Raw genomic sequence first — 22,458 nt, 5'->3', positions numbered from 1 at the left:
CAGCTCTGTCCCCCAAAGGGATCACATTTTAAATACTTCCCAACTCCCCTGTGAGAGTTGATATTGAGGCTGTTTCCACCGCCCTTTCAGACGATAGCAACTCACTTGTTTATGTATTTCCTCCCATTTTCCACAGGATGTCGTTTGATGATTTTAAGAAACATTTTGACACAGTAGAGATCTGTAACCTTACACCGGACTCCCTGGATACCGATGCCTTTCACAAATGGGAAGTGACAGTTTTTGAAGGGGCCTGGACCAGAGGCTGCACAGCTGGAGGCTGCAGGAACTTCCAAGGTACTGGGAGCTTACAAAGAGCAGTAGATGAAGAAAGACTGTTCTGCTCCATCGCGTGTACAACACTGAAACGGGCCATTCAGCCCGACTGGTCCACAGCAATGTTTGTGCTGCAGGCAACCCCCACACTATCCTGAGTTAGAATCTGTCCAGTGCAGAAGGAGGCCACTCAGCCCATCGAGTCTGCACCAATCCTCCGAAAGAGCACTCTAAGCCCATTTCCCCCACCTTATCTCCGTAACCCCGCACATTGATTATGGCCAATCCGCCTAACCTGCACATCTCTGGACTGTGGGAGTAAACCCACGCAGACAGAGGAAGAATGTGCAAACCTCACGCAGTCGCCCAAGGCCAGAATCGAATCCGGATCCCTGTGAGGCAGCAGTTCTAACCATGTCAACTTGGAACTGTATCATTGTTCCTTCACTGTCCCTGAGTCAAATTCTTGGAACTCCCTCCCCAACAGCACTGTGGGTGTACCTACACCATATGGTCTGCAGCGGTTCACGAAGATAGCTCACCATCCTCGCCACTTTCCTACCCACCTATTTTGGTGCCATCTACAAACTTGGCAATAGCGCATTCACTTTCTTCGTCCATTTTAATATATTATGAATAATGGTGGCCCCAGCAGGGATCCTGTGGCACTCCATGGCCGGGATTCTCCGATCCCGTGGCCAAGTTCTGACGCTGTCAAAAGCGGCGCGAGCCACTCCGGTGTCAACAGGCCTCCAGGCCCAGGTATTTACCCCTTCCTAGGGGGCTAGTACAGTGCCAGAGTGGTGTCCGCTGCTCCGGCGCTCAAAAGCTGGTGCGCCATGGCGGCGCGTGTCCGCGCATGCGCGCGGGTTCCCGTCTCCGCCTCAGCCCCCGGGCAATATCGCGGAGCACTACAGGGACCCAGCGCGGAGGAACATAGGCCCCCACAGAATTAGCCCGCTGGCCAATCGGTAGGCCCCGATCGGGTGCCAGGCCACCGTGGAGGCCCCCCCCCCCCCGGAGTCGGATCCCCCCGCCCCTCCACCAGGACAGCCCCCGCAGCCAGAACTCCGAGGTCCCGCCGGGTAAGGACCATACGTAACCTACGCCGGCGGGACTCGGCCGAACTTGGTGGGCACTCGGCCTGTCGAGGCGCGGAGAATCGGTGGGGGCGCTTTCAACAGCCCCCGACCGGCGCGGCGGCAACAACGCCGGTGCCAGGGAAACGGCACCGGAGAATTGGCGGCCCGGCCTCGGAGCGGCATGGCGCAATTCTCGCACCCCCCCGACGATTCTCCGACCCGCCGTGGGATCGGAGCATCCCGGCCCATGTATTTATCGGTTGCCATTCTGAAAATACCCCACTTATCTCAGCTCTCTGACTTCTATCAGTTAACCAATCCTCTATCCATGCTAATATACTACCCCCAACATCATGGGCTCTTAGCTTATTAAGTTGCCGTTTGTGTGGCACTTTAACAAACACATTTTGGAAATCCAAGTATATTACATCTACTGGTTTCCCCTTAATTTACCCTGCTTGTTACCTCATCCCTCCCTGTGATAGTGAGTTTCATATGATGATTTTTAAATATTTGTCAATCTCTGCTCGTCAGTGTGAATTATATCAATGTGGTTGAGAGGGGGACAACAGGTGTATTTGTGCAATTGTACCACAATTCCTAGGGTCATCCATATCCTTTCACTAATTTGTGAAAGTTGGAGACAATAATATATTTGGCAATTTTCTTTGTTTATTATCATTTCAAAAATTTGTTTTAAGATCTCACCCATAGAATACATATAGTCCTATGTCTAGAAATGTATCTGTAGGAAGGTTCTGGGAACCGTGAGTGGTTGTCTATTCCCTTAATAGAATGTTTTTTGGCAAACAATCATTAACTAGCCAGTGTCTCATTCATATGAACATTTAACTTTCTTCCATAACTAATGTACAGTATCAATTAGATTGTTGAACACACATAAACATAAGGGCACATCCTTCCAATATCCTGTTAACTTCAGTGTTATCTTCCTCCAGTGTTATTCCAGCCTCATTTTGATCAAGAGTTTCTGGCTAGTGCTTGTTGGTTAAACCAGAAGGGGTAGTGATAGTTCCCAGAGGGCTGCCTCCTTGTCTTTCCCCATGCTTGATCTGAGTGGTGACCTTCAAGCTGTATAATCACTTGTCCCTCTCTAGCAGAGAGAGATGATTATGGTCCTTCATGAACTATGGCTAATTACCTCACCTCCTGGGAGACATGTGCATGGTGGCTTAGTATGAAGTGATCTTTGCCAAAATAACTTGTGGCATCAACTTTGTTGGATTTCTCTCCAGCCATAGGCATGCCAAGACTTGTTTGCAACAACTTGCATTTACATGGCACTTCACTGGAGTGTTATTGAACAAAATTTGACACCGGATCAAATAAAGAGATAGGTGACAAAAAGCTTGCTGAAAGAGATGGGTATTAAAAACTGAAGGGTGACCAGAACTGGAGGTTCACGGAGTTCACAGATGGTTCTTAAACTGAAAGAAGTTACAGAGAAACTGAAGAAATGTGATTGTTGTTTCACCGAATCACAAAATTGTCAGAACGCATAAAGAGGCCATTAGGCCCATTGCGTGTGCACCGGCTCCACAAACGAGCGTCATGGCTTAATGCCATTCCCCTACCTGTTTCCCATACCCCTGCACATTGTTTATATTCAAGTAATCATCTAATGCCCTCATGAATGCCTTGATTGAACCCGCCTCCATCACAGTTCCAGACCGTGCATTCCAGACCCCAACTACTTGCTGTGTGAAAACATGTTCTCACATCACATTTACTTCTTTAAATCTGTGCCTTTTCGTTCTTGATCCTTTTATAAGCCGGAACAGCTCTCCCTATCTACTCTGCCCATCCCGCACATAATTTTGAATACCTTTATTAAATCTCCATTCAGCATTCTTCTCTCCAAGTTGAACAGTCCCAACCCTTCCAATCTATCCTCATAAATGAAGTTTCTCATCCCTAGGAATATTCCTGTAATCCTCTCCTGCACTTGCTCCAATTTGTTCATATCCTTCCTATAGTGTGACACCCGGAACTGTACACAGTATTCCAGCTGAGTTCTAACTAGTGTTTACAAGGCACTAGTTCAGCATAATCTCCTTGCTCTTTTGCTCTATTCCCCTATGAACAAAGACCGGAATACTGTATGTTTTATCAACTGCTCTCTCCTCCTGTCCTGCCACCTTCAATGACCAATGCACATATACACCCAGTTCCCTCTACTCCCACACCCTTTTATGAATTTTACCCCTTATTTATACTGCCTCTCCATGTTCTTCCTGCCAAAATGCATCACCTCACACTTCTCCGCATTGAACTTCGTCTGCCACCTCCACCAACTTGTCTATGTCCTTCTGAAGCGCTACACTGTCCTCTTCACAGCTTACAATATTTCCAAGATTTGTGTCATCTACAAACTTTGAAATTGTCCCCTGCACACTAAGATCTAGATCATTTATCTATATCAAGAAAACCAATAGTCCCAATATTGAACTCTCAGAAAACCACTGCAAATAGTCCTCCAGCCCAAAATATATCCATTGACCATTACTCCGTTTCCTATTATTCAGTCACCTTTTGTATCCACTTTGCTACTATCTCTTTTATCCCAGGAGTTATAACTTTTCTTACTCGTCTATTGTGTGGCACTCTATCGAATGCCTTCTGAAAGTTCATGGGCTGGATTCTCTGCACAACGCCGAAATTGGCGCTGGGACGGAGAACCCATTTCGGCGCATGGAATCGGGACCGGCGATGGTTCCCTGATTCTCCGGGCCCCGAAAAGCGGCGTACTCGCCGCATATCACCCAGCTGCGGCCATTGCTGGAGGCCTGCCCCGCCATTTTCCGCCCCCGACTGGCCGAAGTCCCGACAGTGTGGATCTTACATGGTCCTGCCGTTCGGGATACTAGCGTGGTGGTTGCGGACCCAGTCCGCTGCTGCCCTGGTCAGGGGCGGGCCGATCGGGGGGGCAGGGGGAATCCTATGCGGGCCCGGGCAATTTTTGGGCAGGTGGTCCGGGTCGGGCGCGTGGCTCATTGGAGGCACTATATTTAAGGTCCAGCTCCGCGGTCTGAGTCTGCCATGGACCACGGAGTGGCCGCTGGAGGCCGCCGCCATGCACATGCGCGGCCTCTGACCTGGAAGTGCGGGGGCCCGTATCTGCAGCAAAAGCTGCTAGTTTCACGCTGGTTCACTGCTAGCCCCCTGCAGGGCTAGGAATATGTGGCCATTTCACGCCAGGTTTTCTGGTGTGAAAGTCCACAGTTTTTACGACGGCCTGGGGACATAGTCCCAGAAACAGAGAATCCAGCCCCACGCATATCAGATCAACAACTTTACCCTCATCAACCCTTTCTGTTACTTCCTCAAAAAATCCAGCAAGTTAGTTAGTTAGTTTCTGATGCCCGGGTTTTCCTGTGCATAAGATGCTCACAATATTCATCAATGGCTCAATCCCTCCGAGCTTTCACTCACAAAAAAGACTCCATAGGTTAGTGACATTGAGAGACTTGAGCACCTCCAGTGCAGCATGGGGGGAGTGCTGCAACGTCGGAGGTACTGACTTTCAGATGAAATGTTAAGCCAAGGACACATTTGCCCTCTCAGGTGGATGTAAAAGATCTCATGGCACTATTCAAGAATGGGCAGCGGATTTCCAGGTGTCTTTCTTGATACTTATCCCTCAGCCATCATCTCTAAAAACAGGGGCTGTTTTTAGGGGCTGTTTAGCACAGGGCTAAATCGCTGGCTTTGAAAGCAGACCAAGGCAGGCCAGCAGCACGGTTCGATTCCCGTAACAGTCTCCCCGAACAGGCACCGGAATGTGGCGACTAGGGGCTTTTCACAGTAACTTCATTTGAAGCCTACTTGTGACAATAAGCCATTTTCATTTCATTTTCATTTCAACAGATTATCTGCTTGTTATCTCGCTGCTGTTTGTGGGAGCTTGCTGTGTATAGATTGGCTGCTGCATTTCCTACATTACAGCAGTGACTCCACTGCAAATTTAACTGAATGTAAAGTGCTTTGGGATGTTCCACAGTTGTGAAAAGTGCTGTATAAACATGAGATTGCTGTTCCTTCATAAGCCAGAGGACGCACTAAAGCAAAACAGTTCAGCTCTTCTACTCGCTAAAGTATGCAATAGATTGAATAGTTAATTGATCCCCATGGAATAAAAATATTCCTGGAGGTGTCAACATTTTGTATTTTTACACGTTATGGCTATTTTGTTGGCAGACACTTTCTGGACCAACCCGCAGTATAAAGTACAGCTACTGGAGGCTGACGATGATCAAGAAGACGGCAAAGATGAATGCACCTTTATCGTAGCTCTCATGCAAAAAAACAGACGCAAATTGCGGAAGGAAGGAGCCGATTTGCTGACCATTGGGTTCGCCCTTTATGAGGTACATTTCTGGTTTGTAAATACAGAAATTTTAAACAACTGCTAAATTATCTTTCTGTTAATCTGTGAGTTAAACATCCAGAGAGTTAGACTGAAAAAGAGAATAGAGGACACGGTATAGGTGGGAGTCCCAAGAGTGAGAATTGAACCCACAGCATTCTGACACCAAGGAAAGAGTGCTACCTGCGATGTCTCCTATATAGGATTCAATGGGGAATGTTAGGGGACTAGAGTTAGGGGCCTTCAATGGGTCGGTCAGGGTACTAGAAAGAGGGGCTTCACTGTGGTGGATAGTGCATTAAAATGATGGGCTTCAATTGGTTAGTTGAGGTGCGGTAGCATAGTGGTTAGCACTATGGCTTCACAGTCCCAGGGTCAATTCCCGGCTTGGGTCACTGTCTGTGCGGAATCTGCACATTCTCCCGTGACTGCGTGGGTTTCCTCCCGGTGCTCCGGTTTCCTTGCACAAGTCCAGAAAGACGTGCTATTAGGTAATTTGGACATTCTGAATTCTCCCTCTGTGTACCCGAACAGGCGCCGGAATGTGGTGACTAGCGGCTTTTCACAGTAACTTCATTGCAGTGTAAATGTAAGCCTACTTGTGACAATAAAGATTATTATTATTATATCAGGCTGAGCTTTAATTGGTTGGGGCACTGGTGGATGGGCTTCAATGGGACAGTTGGAGTACTGGAGGAATAAGCTTTAATGGCGGTTTAGGGTACTCAAAGGTTTGTCATCAATGGACTAAGTGCTATTTTCTCTAAGATTTCTTTCATGTTGATGCAATGAGTAGTGTCAGATTTTGCTATGATGAGGCTGAAGGCAGGAATTTATTTTCCAGGCTGAAAGTGACATTGATCATCTGTCAAAAGAGTTCTTCCGATTTCATGGTTCGAAAGCAAAGAGCAAGACGTACATTAACGTACGGGAAAACTCCCAAAGGTTCAAACTTCCACCAGGACAATATGTGATTGTACCTACTAGCTTCAAACCTGAAGCAGAGGCTGAGTTCATTGTTCGATTTATTTCGGAGAAGAAAGCTTTAAGCCTGTAAGCTTAAAATATGTTTTTGTTGATTTTGACTGGTACATTTGTCCATCGTGTATGTTCTGTCTCTAGTTAATTTGTCCCACTTCCCTGCTCTTTTCTCATACACCTGCAAACATTTCCTTTTCAATTATTTATCCAATTTCCTTTTAAAAGTTATTGTTGCATTTGCGTCCATTCACTGCTCAGGTGGTGGGAAGAATTGCACGGAGAAAGTGGAAGGTTCTCCCCCTCAGCTCTTGAATTGCAAGCCATATATGGTTTTTCCCTTCCATTCAACTGTCACTCAAACCCTCCCTCAAATGATCCGGCTATCGATCACCAACTGTCCCCTCCAGTCATCACCAACCAATGCCAACCACCCCTCCAACCACCCCTCCAACTGCCCCTCCAACCATCACCAACTACACCTCCAACTGCCCCTCCAACAATCACCAACAACCGCTCCAACTGCCCCTCCAACCATCACCAACTACACCTCCAACTGCCCCTCCAACCATCACCAACCACACCTCCAAGTGCCCCTCCAACCATCACCAACCACACCTCCAACTGCCCCTCCAACCATCACCAACCACACCTCTAACTGCCCCTCCAACCATCACCAACCACCGCTCCAACTGCCCCTCCAACCATCACCAACTACACCTCCAACTGCCCCTCCAACCATCACCAACCACCGCTCCAACTGCCCCTCCAACCATCACCAACTACACCTCCAACTGCCCCTCCAACCATCACCAACCACCGCTCCAACTGCCCCCTCCAACCATCACCAACTACACCTCCAACTGCCCCTCCAACCATCACCAACCACCCCTCCAACTGCCCATCCAACCATCACCAACCACCCCTCCAACTGCCCCTCCAACCATCACCAACTACACCTCCAACTGCCCCTCCAACCATCACCAACCACCCCTCCAACTGCCCCTCCAACCATCACCAATTGCCCCTCCAACCATCACCAACCACCGCTCCAACTGCCCCTCCAACCATCACCAACTACACCTCCAACTGCCCCTCCAACCATCACCAACCACACCTCCAACTGCCCCTCCAACCATCACCAACCACCCCTCCAACTGCCCCTCCAACCATCACCAACCACCGCTCCAACTGCCCCTCCAACCATCACCAACCACCCCTCCAACTGCCCCTCCAACCACCCCTCCAACCATCGCCAACTACACCTCCAATTGCCCCTCCAACCATCACCAACTACCCCTCTAACTGCCCCTCCAACCATCACCAACCACCCCTCCAACCACCCCACCAACTGCCCCTCCAACCATCACCAACTACCCCTCTAACTGCCCCTCCAACCATCACCAACCACCCCTCCAACCATCACCAACCACACCTCCAACCATCACCAACCACCCCACCAACTGCCCCTCCAACCACACCACCAACTGCCACCCCCCAATTTATCACTGACTATCCTCCAACCATCACCAATTATCCTTCCAACAACTACAACCTAGTTTACAGTATCATATTTCTTATGACATCCATATGGACAATATTTAATGCAAGATGGTTATGCTCTTACTAATATTTATATTTTATTTGCAGTGAAATGGGGGATAAGATTGGTGCAGATCTACCAGAGGTGGGTGTATTTTTTTAAACTTAGTAACTTCCAACTTTGGAGTAAAATGTTCAGTGTCACTTTAGGCAAATGAATGTCAGTGATGTTAGTTACCATTTGCGCGGATAGCATGGAGCCTGCATTGGACACAGAGCGCTCCCACTGCAGGGTTTTGCTCCATATAAGGAAATGAAGAATTCAGGTATAAAGATGTCTAATTTGCAAATTGACTCAATAAATAGACAGTCCCATGACTGCTGATATCCACACCGGGGACTTCTAGCCAGCGTAGCCCCTTAGTGGAAAGCTCAAATTCATAAAATCTACCTTCCTCTGCTGTCTCTATGTTCAGAACATCGCAGGTTTCAAACTTCAAAAGCCACAGAGTTCAAGGAGAAAAATAAACATGAATTCGATAGATTTTTGTTTGACAATATTTTAAAAATGGAACCAAAGTGGGTGGATAGAGTTGAGATTCAGATTAATCAAACTGAATGGTGAGACAGACGTCTTATAAATTCATTTTTGGAATGTGGGCATCGTTGGCAAGGCCAGAATTTATTGCCCATCCTTTTTAAAAAAGTTTAGAGTACCCAATTCAATTGTTTTCCAATTAAGGGGCAATTTAGCGTGGCCAATCCACCTAGCTTGCACATCTTTTGGGTTGTGGGGCGAAACCCACGCAAACACGGGGAGAATGTGCAAACTCCACTTGGGCAGTGACCCAGAGCCGGGATCGAACCTGGGACCTCGGCGCCGTGAGGCCGCAATGCTAACCCACTGCGCCACCATGCTGCCCCCTTATTGCCCATCCCTAGTTGCCCTTGAGACCAGGTGGTGGTGAGTTGCCTTCTTGAACCGCTGTAGTCCATATGGTGTAGGTACACCCACAGTGCTGTTGGAGAGGGAGTTCCAGGATTCTGATCCAGCGACAGTGAAGGAATGGCCGATATATTTCAAGTCAGGATGGTGAGTGGCTTGGAAGGGAACTTCCAGGTGGTGGTGTTCCCATGTGCCTGCTGCCCTTGTTCTTTGAGGTTGTGACTTTGAAGATGCTGTCAAAGGAAGATTGACGAGTTGCTGCAGTGCATCTTGTATATGGTACACGCTGTACGCATGTTGTGGAGAGACAGAATGTTTAAGGTGATGACTGGGGTGCCAATCAAGCGTGCTGCTTTGTCCTGGATGCAGTCGACCTTCTTGAGTGTTGTTGGAGCTGTACTCATCCAGGTAAGTGGGAGTATTCCATCCTGACTTGAACCTTGTGGATGGTGGACAGGCTTTAGGGAGTCAGGCAGCAGAATTCCCAGCCTGACATATTCTTTTAGTCACAGTATTTATATGGCTGGTCCAGTTCAGTTCCTGGACTGTAGTAACCCCCAGGGCATTCAGTGATGGCAATGCCACTGAATGTCAAGGGGAGATGGCACAAATGCTATTGACACTTGCCAGCCCAAACATGAATGTTGTCCTGGTCTTGTTGCATGTGGACAGAGACTATTTCAGTATCTGGGGAATTGCAAATGGTGCTGAACATTGTGCTACCATTAGTGAATATCTCCATTTGTGACTTACAATGGAGGGAAATTATTGATGAAGCAGCTGAAGATGTTTGGGCCGAAGAGACAACCCTGAGGAACTCCTGCAGCAATGTCCTAGGGCTGAGATGATTGACATCCAACAACCACAACCATCTTCTTTGTGCTCACTGTGACTCCAATCGATGGAGTGTCTTCTCCCTGATTTCCATTGACTTCAGTTTAGCTCGGGCTCCTTGATGTCACACTCAGTTAAATGGTGCCTTAATATCAAGAGAAATCACTCTCACCTCACCCATCGGATCAACCCTTTTGTCCATTTATGGACCAAAGCTGTAATGAAGCCTGGAGCAGAATGGTCCTGCCGGAACCCAAACTGAGCATTTATAGAGCAGGTTATTGCTGTATAAGTGCCACTTGATATCACTTAATGACCCCTTCCATCATTTTACTGATGATCAAGAGTAGACTGATGGGGTGGTAATTGAGTGGGTTGGACTTGTCTTGCGTTTTGTGGACAAGGCATACCTAGGCCGTTTTCTACATTGTTGGGGAAATACGAGCATTGGAGCTGAACTGGAACAGCACAATCAGTTCTGGAGCACAAGTCTTCATTACTAAAACTGAGATGTGGTCAGGATACCGGATCTGACCCTGAGATATTGATGATATTTCTTGTTGTTTTTGGGGTTGTCCTCATTTCCTCGGAGCGAGGATGGTGTCTTCCCAGGCTTTGTGATTTGTGCGCTCTCAGGTGACTCATCAATTCAATCCTGGAGCCACAGGTCTTTGGACAAAGAGGACAAGAGTTGCCCTGTCGTCAGTGGTGGGGGGCAAGAGGAGGGGGTGGGGAGTGGCGGTCCTTGAGACAAGGTTCTGCTCTCTTTCTCCTGCTGCATACTCCACTTTTCCGACAGCAGAGTTTATGCGGCGGTGTTTCTGTCTGTGTTGTGGCCTGTTGGTTGAGACACCGCCGTATGATGTGGCTTGGAGCAAGGTCCTCCCGTGCATCGCTATCAACTTGTCTCCTGAAACGTTTTCTCTGCTCTCCTTGAGATTGGGTGCCATCCTTAAACTATGAAATGAGGATTTACTTCAGAAGCTGAGAGTTGGGCCTACAGATGCAGGTTGGTATCAATGACTTTAGTCTAAAACAGGTAATATCAACTCTGATGACGTTTTTATCCTCTCTCCAGATTTTCATTTCCAGTCACAATTCTGTGTATGCTGTGCTGTGTGGAGTGCAGCTTACTCCAGTCATGTTCCTGCTACATAGCCTGCGACTGCTGAGCAATAACAGTCCTGGGTGGGCCACTGGTACTGTATGTCCAGTGTGGGATCAGCAAAGCTGTCCTTACGCTGGTCCAAAAAGTACGGCTGAATCCTAACCTCCAAGTTATTGAAATTTTGGGGCCCCTGGAGTGAATCGATAAATTGTGGGCTGCTGGTGCCCCACCCTATCCTGCGATGTTTAGCACATAGCCCTTCATTCGGTCTCTGTTGGATTGTGATTGATCTGTGAGCAGTATTGATCCACAACCGCAATTTATTTTGCCCCACACACCCCAACATGTAACTTAATGGGTGGTGAAAGTGTTCACTATCCCGGGTTAATCTGGATCATCTCTCTTTGCCTGGTTACAATATCTAGAACCTCTGTGGGAAAGAGAGAACCTGTATTTATGTAGCGCCTTTCATGACTCAGGGTCCCGATGTCAATGATCTGCTTTTTGAGGTGTTGTCGCCGTTGTAATGCATGAAATGTGGCAGCCAATGTGCGCAAAGCAAGCTCCCACACACATGGTGACCCTATAATCTGTGCTTACTGTGGGTGGATGAGGGATACATATGGGCCCAATGCCAGGGAGAATTCTGCTGCTTTCCCTCAACTGATGTCTTTTGACATCCAGGGCAGATTGGCCCTCGGTTTAACATCTCATTTGAAAGGCGGCACCTCCTACCGTGCAGCACTCCCTCGGTGCCTTTTTAGATTTTTGCACCCAAGTCTCTGGAGTTGGGTCTTGTGACCAAGCTTCTGACTCGGAGACAAGCAGCTGAGTGAGAGCCGATATCTAAATATTAACACACGCATTGCTTTCACTCTGGGAATGACACTGAGACTTTAAAAAAATAAATAAAAAAAAGATTTCCAATGTTGGAGTCTAAAAGGAAACTTTGTTTTCTGCAGCCGCCAAAATCAAAAGCCAACCCCCAGGATGAGAGTCAGGAGGAACGGCAGTTCCGCTCGCAGTTTGGACAAATCTCAGGGAAGGTGAGCAGCAACATTTGTGAAATAATCTTGGAGTGACTCAGGGCTCGGGATTTTCAGGGAGCATGTGGGGAGTCGGGAGTGAGACTGAAAAGGGCATAAGGAGCCCACAGAGGGATTTAGATAGGTTAGTGAGTGGGAAAACTCTTGCCAAACGGAGTATAATGTGGGAAAATGTGAACTTGTTCATTTTGGCAGAAAAGCAGAATATTATCTAGATGGAGAAAGATTGCAGAACTCTGAGGTACAGAGGGATCTGGGTGTCCTGGTATATGAATCGGGAAAGGTTAATATGCAGGGACAATAAGAGATTAGGGAGGCAAGAGGAATGGTGGTATTTATTGCAAGGGGAATAAAATATAAAAGTAGAGATGTTTTGGTATAATTGTACAGGGCATTGGTGAGACCACATCTACAGAGTTTTGATCTCTTTTTAAGAAATAACTGAATTTCTCTTGGAACCAGTTCAGATAAGGCTTACTCGAACTGATTCCTGGAATGAGGACAAGGTTGGACAGGTTGGGCCTATATCCATTGGAGTTTAGCAGAATGAGAGATGATCTCATTGAAACATGTAAGATCTTGAGAGGACTGCACAGGGTGAATGCTGGGCAAATGTTTCCCCTTGTTGGAGGGACTAGAACTAGGGGACATCATTTACAAATAAGGGCTCTCCGATATAAAATGGAGATAAGGAGAAATCTTTTCTCTGAGGGTCATGAGTCGTTGGAACGCTTCTTCAGAGAGCAGTGGAGGCTCGGCCGTTGAATATTTTCTAAGGCATAGATAGATAAATTCTTGACTAACAAAGAAATCAAAGTTTATCGGGAGTAGGCAGGATAGTCGAGTTCAAGCCACAATCAGATAAGCCATGATCTTATTGAATGGGGGAGCAGGCTTGATGTTCACAGCAGGTTCAGGAGTGAGAACATGGGGGATTCAGGAGTGAGAACATGGGGGATTCATGAATGAGAACGCCAGGTTCAGGAGTGAGAACGCGAGGTTCAGGAGTGAGAACATGGGGATTCAGGTGAAAGAACGCAAGGTTCAGGAGTGAGAACGCGAGGTTCAGGAGTGAGAACGCGAGGTTCAGGAGTGAGAACGCCAGGTTCAGGAGTGAGAACGCCAGGTTCAGGAGTGAGAACGCCAGGTTCAGGAGTGAGAACGCCAGGTTCAGGAGTGAGAACGCCAGGTTCAGGAGTGAGAACGTGAGGTTCAGGAGTGAGAACGCCAGGTTCAGGAGTGAGAACGTGAGGTTCAGGAGTGAGAACGCTTCGTTCAGGAGTGAGAATGCCAGGTGCAGGAGTGAGAAATTCAGGTTCAGGAGTGAGAACGCGAGGTTCAGGAGTGAGAACATGGGGGATTCAGGAGTGAGAACATGGGGGATTCAAGAATGAGAACGCCAGGTTCAGGAGTGAGAACGTGAGGTTCAGGAGTGAGAACATGGGGATTCAGGTGAAAGAACGCGAGGTTCAGGAGTGAGAACGCGAGGTTCAGGAGTGAGAACGCGAGGTTCAGGAGTGAGAATGCGAGGTTCAAGAGTGAGAACGCGAGGTTCAAGAGTGAGAACGCGAAGTTCAGGAGTGAGAACACGAGGTTCAGGAGTGAGAATGACAGGTTCATGAGTGAGAACGCGAGGTTCATGAGTGAGAACGTGAGGTTCAGGAGTGAGAACACGAGGTTCAGGAGTGAGAACGCCAGGTTCAGGAGTGAGAACGCCAGGTTCAGGAGTGAGAACGCTTGGTTAAGGAGTGAGAGCGCCAGGTTCAGGAGTGAGAACGCCAGGTTCAGGAGTGAGAACACGAGGTTCAGGAGTGAGAACACGAGGTTCAGGAGTGAGAACGCCAGGTTCAGGAGTGAGAACGCCAGGTTCAGGAGTGAGAACGCCAGGTTCAGGAGTGAGAACGCCAGGTTCAGGAGTGAGAACGCCAGGTTCAGGAGTGAGAACATGGGAGATTCAGGAATGAGAACATGGGAGATTCAGGAGTGAGAACTTGAGGTTCAGGAGTGAGAACGCCAGGTGCAGGAGGGAGAACGCCAGGTTCAGGAGTGAGAACACGAGGTTCAGGAGTGAGAACGACAGGTTCACGAGTGAGAACGCTTGGTTCAGGAGTGAGAACGTGAGGTTCAGGAGTGAGAACACCAGGTTCAGGAGTGAGAACACCAGGTTCAGGAGTGAGAACGCCAGGTTCAGGAGTGAGAACGCCAGGTTCAGGAGTGAGAACGCTTGGTTCAGGAGTGAGAACGCCAAGTTCAGGAGTGAGAACGCCATGTTCAGGAGTGAGAATGCCAGGTGCAGGAGTGAGAACGCCAGGTTCAGGAGTGAGAACGCGAGGTTCAGGAGTGAGAACATGGGGGATTCAGGAGTGAGAACATGGGGGATTCAGGAGTGAGAACGCTTGGTTCAGGAGTGAGAACGGCAGGTTCAGGAGTGAGAAAGCGAGGTTCAGGAGTGAGAACGCGAGATTCAGTAGTGAAAACAGGATGTTCAGGAGTGAGAACGCAAGGTTCAGGAGTGAGAACGCGAGGTTCAGGAGTGAGAACAGGAGGTTCAGGAGTGAGAACATGGGGGATTCAGGAGTGAGAACGCGAGATTCAGTAGTGAGAATGCTTGGTTCAGGAGTGAGAACGCGAGGTTCAGGAGTGAGAACGCGAGGTTCAGGAGTGAGAACGCGAGATTCAGTAGTGAAAACAGGATGTTCAGGAGTGAGAACGCGAGGTTCAGGAGTGAGAACGCGAGGTTCAGGAGTGAGAACAGGAGGTTCAGGAGTGAGAACATGGGGGATTCAGGAGTGAGAACATGGGGGATTCAGGAGTGAGAACGCGAGATTCAGTAGTGAGAATGCTTGGTTCAGGAGTGAGAACGCGAGGTTCAGGAGTGAGAACGCGAGGTTCATAAGTGAAAACGCGAGGTTCAGGAGTGAGAACAGGAGGTTCAGGAGTGAGAACGCAAGGTTCAGGAGTGAGAACATCGTGGATTCAGGAGTGAGAACGCGAGGTTCAGTAGTGAGAATGCTTGGTTCAGGAGTGAGAGCGCGAGGTTCAGGAGTGAGAGCGCGAGGTTCAGGAGTGAGAACGCGAGGTTCAGAAGTGAAAACGCGAGGTTCAGGAGTGAGAACGCGAGGTTCAGGAGTGAGAACATGGTGGATTCAGTAGTGAGGACGCGAGGTTCAGGAGTGAGAACGCGAGGTTCAGGAGTGGGAATGCGAGGTTCAGGAGTGAGAACGCGAGATTCAGGAGTGAGAACCCGAGGTTCAGGAGTGAGAACGTGAGGTTCGGGAGTGAGAACGCGAGGTTTAGGAGTGAGAACGCGAGGTTCAGGAGTGAAAACACAGTATTCAGGAGTGAGAACGCGAGGTTCAGGAGTGAGAACACGAGGTTCAGGAGTGAGAACGCAAGATTCAGGAGTGAGAAGGTGGGATTCATGAGTGAGAACGCGGGGTTCAGGAGTGAGAACGCGGGATTCAGGAGTGAGAACGCGGGGTTCAGGAGTGAGAACGTGAGGTTCAACAGTGAGAACACAGGATTCAGAATTGAGAAAGCGGGGTTCAGGAGTGAGAACGCGAGGTTCAGGAGTGAGAACGCGAGGTTCAGGAGAGAGAACGCGAGGTTCAAGAGTGAGAACGTGAGGTTCAGGAGTGAGAACACGAGGTTCAGGAGTGAGAACGCCAGGTTCAGGAGTGAGAACGCCAGGTTCAGGAGTGAGAACGCTTGGTTAAGGAGTGAGAGCGCCAGGTTCAGGAGTGAGAACGCCAGGTTCAGGAGTGAGAACACGAGGTTCAGGAGTGAGAACACGAGGTTCAGGAGTGAGAACGCCAGGTTCAGGAGTGAGAACGCCAGGTTCAGGAGTGAGAACGCCAGGTTCAGGAGTGAGAACGCCAGGTTCAGGAGTGAGAACATGGGAGATTCAGGAGTGAGAACATGGGAGATTCAGGAGTGAGAACTTGAGGTTCAGGAGTGAGAACGCCAGGAGTGAGAACGCCAGGTGCAGGAGGGAGAATGCCAGGTGCAGGAGTGAGAACGCCAGGTTCAGGAGTGAGAACACGAGGTTCAGGAGTGAGAACGACAGGTTCACGAGTGAGAACGCTTGGTTCAGGAGTGAGAACGTGAGGTTCAGGAGTGAGAACACCAGGTTCAGGAGTGAGAACACCAGGTTCAGGAGTGAGAACGCCAGGTTCAGGAGTGAGAACGCCAGGTTCAGGAGTGAGAACGCCAGGTTCAGGAGTGAGAACGCTTGGTTCAGGAGTGAGAACGCCAGGTTCAGGAGTGAGAACGCCATGTTCAGGAGTGAGAATGCCAGGTGCAGGAGTGAGAACGCCAGGTTCAGGAGTGAGAACGCGAGGTTCAGGAGTGAGAACATGGGGGATTCAGGAGTGAGAACATGGGGGATTCAGGAGTGAGAACGCTTGGTTCAGGAGTGAGAACGGCAGGTTCAGGAGTGAGAAAGCGAGGTTCAGGAGTGAGAACGCGAGATTCAGTAGTGAAAACAGGATGTTCAGGAGTGAGAACGCAAGGTTCAGGAGTGAGAACGCGAGGTTCAGGAGTGAGAACAGGAGGTTCAGGAGTGAGAACATGGGGGATTCAGGAGTGAGAACGCGAGATTCAGTAGTGAGAATGCTTGGTTCAGGAGTGAGAACGCGAGGTTCAGGAGTGAGAACGCGAGGTTCAGGAGTGAGAACGCGAGATTCAGTAGTGAAAACAGGATGTTCAGGAGTGAGAACGCGAGGTTCAGGAGTGAGAACGCGAGGTTCAGGAGTGAGAACAGGAGGTTCAGGAGTGAGAACATGGGGGATTCAGGAGTGAGAACATGGGGGATTCAGGAGTGAGAACGCGAGATTCAGTAGTGAGAATGCTTGGTTCAGGAGTGAGAACGCGAGGTTCAGGAGTGAGAACGCGAGGTTCAGAAGTGAAAACGCGAGGTTCAGGAGTGAGAACAGGAGGTTCAGGAGTGAGAACGCAAGGTTCAGGAGTGAGAACATCGTGGATTCAGGAGTGAGAACGCGAGGTTCAGTAGTGAGAATGCTTGGTTCAGGAGTGAGAGCGCGAGGTTCAGGAGTGAGAGCGCGAGGTTCAGGAGTGAGAACGCGAGGTTCAGAAGTGAAAACGCGAGGTTCAGGAGTGAGAACGCGAGGTTCAGGAGTGAGAACATGGTGGATTCAGTAGTGAGAACGCGAGGTTCAGGAGTGAGAACGCGAGGTTCAGGAGTGGGAATGCGAGGTTCAGGAGTGAGAACGCGAGATTCAGGAGTGAGAACCCGAGGTTCAGGAGTGAGAACGTGAGGTTCGGGAGTGAGAACGCGAGGTTTAGGAGTGAGAACGCGAGGTTCAGGAGTGAAAACACAGTATTCAGGAGTGAGAACGCGAGGTTCAGGAGTGAGAACACGAGGTTCAGGAGTGAGAACGCAAGATTCAGGAGTGAGAAGGTGGGATTCATGAGTGAGAACGCGGGGTTCAGGAGTGAGAACGCTAGGTTGAGGAGTGAGAACGCGGGATTCAGGAGTGAGAACGCGGGGTTCAGGAGTGAGAACGTGAGGTTCAACAGTGAGAACACAGGATTCAGAATTGAGAAAGCGGGGTTCAGGAGTGAGAACGCGAGGTTCAGGAGTGAGAACGCGAGGTTCAGGAGTGAGAACGCGAGGTTCAAGAGTGAGAACGCGAGGTTCAGGAGTGAGAACGCGGGATTCATGAGTGAGAACGTGGGGTTCAGGAGTGAGAACGCGAGGTTCAGGAATGAGAACACGGGGTTCAGGAGTGAGAACACTCGGTTGAGGAGTGAGAACGCGGGATTCAGGAGTGAGAACGCGGGGTTCAGGAGTGAGAACGTGAGGTTCAGCAGTGAGAACACAGGATTCAGAATTGAGAAAGCGGGGTTCAGAAGTGAGAACGCGAGATTCAGGAGTGAGAACGCGAGGTTCAGGAGTGAGAACGCGAGGTTCAAGAGTGAGAACGCGAGGTTCAGGAGTGAGAACGCGGGATTCATGAGTGAGAACGTGGGGTTCAGGAGTGAGAACGCGGGATTCATGAGTGAGAACGTGGGGTTCAGGAGTGAGAACGCGAGGTTCAGGATTGAGAACACGGGGTTCAGGAGTGAGAACGCGAGATTCAGCAGTGAGATCACGAGATTCAGAAGTGAAAACGCGAGGTTCAGGAGTGGGAACGCGAGGTTCAGGAGTGAGAACTGACCGAGAAGAGGTCACTGTTCCTTTTCGGAAGTGGTGCTGGACTTTCCCCAACTGCACAAATCATTCCCAATCCTGGAATCTTGGGCAGCATCTGTGAGGCCTTGAGACATTGCAAGTTGTTGGTGCTCTCCCTCCGTGTACTTACAATCTCAGGAGTAGCTTTCCTGAGAATATTTAGGCCTGCACGTGGATTTCAAAGGACCTGCTCAGAGTTGGAAACATATTCAATGGTTTTGTCCATTTCCCTTCATTTTACTTCCTAATGGTGGTTGTGTTCTTTCTTTTTGATATATTAATAGATGAAGAAGGGTGTGAGTAGGCAAGAGCAGGTCATAATTGTTAGTATAGAAGAGTGGGGTTGAATGGTCTGTTATAATATTCTATAGAATAAAGCGAATCGATGATCCTTTTGAAGATACGCCATTGTGACTTAACGTCCAAACATTATCTTATCCCTCGCACACTTCTCTTTCAGGATCTGGAAATCAATGCTTACGAACTGCAAGATGTTTTAAATACTGTGTTCTCGAAACGTGAGTCCCAAATTATTTATGTGCAACTTGGGAAGGGATGTCTGATGTAGGAGTGGTTTCAAGACCTGTGTATTGAGTCAGCTTCCACATGGAGTTAATCCCTGTGGCTCAGCTCAGTACAGAGAGGAACAAAACACCACAACCTGGACAAAGATGGCTATTTAATCAAGCTTGTTACGTGTACACGGAGAACAGACTGGATATCGGCCAAGACCTGTTCTGCCGAACAAAGACCCGAACACACTAATTATACAACGTTCAAAAATCAATAGCCCACCCCAATTGGACGCGATCCAATCCCTGAAGCTGCTACTTTTAAACTTATCCAATAGAATTGCAAGCAGTGTTTAAACTTCACCCAATAGAATCGCATCAGCGCATGATTGATCCTCATCCTGCCAGCTGCTTACAATCCCAGCAGCTTGCTGAAACAGAACCAGCACCCTGAATTGTTTCACAAAGACAAGGGGCGGGATTCTCTGACCCCCCCCCCCCCGGCCGGGCAGAGAATTGCCGGGGGCTGGCATGAATCCCGCCCCCGCCGGTTGCCGAATTCTCCGGTACCGGATATTCGGAGGGGGTGGGAATTTCGCCGCGCCGGTTGGCGGGCCCCCCCCCGGCGATTCTCCGGCCCGCGATGGGCCGAAGTCCCGCTGCTGGAATGCGGGCTCCGGGGTCCTGGAGGGGGCGCGGGGCGATCTGGCCCCGGGGGGTGCCCCCACGGTGGCCTGGCCCGCGATCGGGGCCCACCGATCCGCGGGCAGGCCTGTGCCGTGGGGGCACTCTTTCCCTTCCGCCTTCGCCATAGTCTCCACTATGGCGGAGGCGGAAGAGACCCCCTCAACTGCGCATGCGCGGGGATGCCGTGAGCGGCCGCTGACGCTCCCGCGCATGCGCCGCACGGCCAAGTCATTTCCGCGCTATCTGGCGGGGCACCAAAGGCCTTTCCCGCCAGCTGGCGGGGCGGAAATCAGTCCGGCGCAGGCCTGGCACCTCAAGGTGAGGGCTCGGCCCCTCAAGATGCGGAGAATTCCGCACCTTTGGGGCGGCGCGATGCCGGACTGATTCGCGCTGTTTTTGGCACCGGTCGGCGGACATCGCGCCGATTGCGGAGAATCCCACCCAAGATGTCAGAAGTAATGTCCTTTTGGTCAAGTTAGCTATCCTAAATCCCATTTGATTGCTTATTACTGCTATGTCCTAAAAATACATGTTTAATGGTTAATAATAATTACTCAGTCCTATAATTCATCTCAATCCTTAATAAAACAACTTATGTAAAACTACTCTAGTGGCATGCTAACGATTCAGTTTTAAGAGGTATCGTCGCTGAACCCCCCCTTCCCTGTCCCTTTGGGGTAGTCTATAAAAAAGGCAATTCTTACTTTGATTCTACCGCCTGTGGGGTACAGGATCTGACCAGCTCCTGCCTTAAATGGCAAAGCTGAGTCATATATACTCCGTAGGAGGGGGTTGTAGCTGATGAATTCTGTGTATTAAGGGGGTGTCTTTACAGGAACTGAGTGTCACCCACCTACTGGCTGGGCGGTGGGATGAGGGGGAGCAGGGGCGGGGGAGTGGGTATTCGCTTCATTATTTACCCTCCTTTGTTTTACAGAAAAAGAAATGGCACCCAACGGTTTTGACATTGAGACTTGTCGCAGTATCGTGTCTCTCTACCATGTATCCTATGATTTCGTTCCTTCTTCAAACCTGGTCAACACTTAGTGATCTGCAAAGCACAATCATCAAAATAATATTTCTCACTAAATTAGGGCTCATTTTAAAACTGTGAAATGCAGTCATCTGAACATTTCTAAACGTATGGAAGTTGAGTGAGTGGGCAAATCAACGCAGTATAATTTGGAGAAATGCGAGGTTATCCACTTTGGTAGCAAAAACAAGAAGGCAGACTATTATCTGAATGGCCATAAATTAGGAGAGGGGAACATTCAATGAGACCTGGGTGTCCTCGTACACCAGTCACTGAAAGTGAGCATGTAGGTGCAGCAGGCGGTAAAGAAGGCAAATGGTATGCTGGCCTTCATTGCGAGAGGAATCGAGTACAGGAGCAGGGATGTCTTGCTGCAATTATACAGGGCCTTGGTGAGGCCACACCTAGAATATTGTGTGCAGTTTTGGTCTCCTTATCTGAGGAAGGATGTTCTAGCTATAGAGGGAGTGCAGCAAAGGTTTACAAGACTGATTCCTGGGATGGTAGGACTGATGTACGCGGAGAGATTGACTAGGTTAGGATTGTATTCGCTGGAGTTGAGACGAATGAGGGGGGGATCTCATAGAAACCTAGAAAACTCTAACAGGACTGGACAGGGTAGATGCAGGAAGGATGTTCACGATGATGGTGTGTCCAGAACCAGGGGGTCACAGTCTGAGGATACAGGGTAGACCATTTAGGACAGAGATGAGGAGATATTTCTGCACCCAGAGAGTGGTGAGCCTGTGGAATTTGTTATAACAGAAATTAGTTGAGTCCAAAACATGGTATGGTTTCAAGAAGCAGTTAGTGTGGTGAATGTAAATACAGTTAATTCACCAGTTATGTTCTATGTTATTAACCCTGTGGGTTTTATCTGTGGGCTTCACCCACAGGGGGAGATGTTGGAGGATGTTAGAGCATGTACGGGCTCAGCCCATGGCTCCGCCCCTTTGAAGGAGTATAAGAGTAGCTGGCCTGTGGGACAGTCCTCAGTATGTACCAGTCGCAGGCAGGCAAAGTTGATAGTTAATTAAAACCACTGTTTTACTCCGACACAAGTCCTCGAGTGAATTGATGGTCGCATCAATTTAATTAACTATCTGAACAAAAACGATTATGGAGTCAGCCCTCAAAACTGACAGACTGGAGCTCGATCCACAGGCTGCGGAGGCGAAGGAAATTTTTTCACACTGACTGCGGTATTTCAAGGCCTACCTTGCCGGGTCATCGACGCCATCCGTCACGGACGAACAAAAATTGAGTCTCCTCTATGCACGGGTGAGTCACCGCATTTCTGTGCAACTCGAAGAGGCCACCTCATATACCGCCACTCTCGCAATCCTCGAGCGCATCTACGTGCGGCCTGTGAACGAGTCTATGCACGACATATTCTCACTACTTGACACCAGCGCCCCGGGGAGTCACTCGACGACTATCTGCGCGACCTCAAAGTCCTCACGCACAACTGCAACTATCAGGCCGTTACAGCTACTCAGCACATGGAGCTCGCCGTCCGAGACGTCTATGTTGCGGGGGTCAGATCAAATTACGTGCGGCAGCGACTGCTCGAGAAAGGGGCACAGGACCTGGACGAGACGGTGAAACTGGCGACTTCACTGGAGGTTGCTTTCCAGAGCCTCACTGCATTTCCGGCCGAACACTCGACCCCCTCGTGGGCTCCCGACCAGAGACTACCCCAGGCCTGTGCTGCGCACCCACCCGCTTATCATGGGGGGTTGCTTTGTTACTTCTGCGGCCAGACTCAACACCCTCGACAGCACTGCCCGGCCCGCAACGCGCACTGCAACAGTTGCGGCCGAAAAGGGCACTT

General features: G+C 49.4%; 1 protein-coding gene across 1 annotated transcript in view; it reads left to right on the top strand.

The window, feature by feature from the left end:
• capn9 (calpain 9) overlaps positions 1-22,458 on the top strand; it is a 106,659-nt gene that overhangs the window by 51,592 nt on the left and 32,609 nt on the right. The window contains exons 9-15 of the mRNA XM_072498455.1: positions 137-297; positions 5,577-5,746; positions 6,590-6,798; positions 8,374-8,410; positions 12,116-12,199; positions 18,853-18,910; positions 20,529-20,593. Coding sequence (XP_072354556.1) covers positions 137-297; positions 5,577-5,746; positions 6,590-6,798; positions 8,374-8,410; positions 12,116-12,199; positions 18,853-18,910; positions 20,529-20,593 — 784 coding nt within the window. The remainder of the gene's footprint in view (positions 1-136; positions 298-5,576; positions 5,747-6,589; positions 6,799-8,373; positions 8,411-12,115; positions 12,200-18,852; positions 18,911-20,528; positions 20,594-22,458) is intronic.

Source organism: Scyliorhinus torazame, chromosome 4, assembly GCF_047496885.1.
Source record: "Scyliorhinus torazame isolate Kashiwa2021f chromosome 4, sScyTor2.1, whole genome shotgun sequence".
Lineage (NCBI taxonomy): Eukaryota > Metazoa > Chordata > Chondrichthyes > Carcharhiniformes > Scyliorhinidae > Scyliorhinus > Scyliorhinus torazame.
This window is presented reverse-complemented; position numbering and strand designations above follow the sequence as displayed.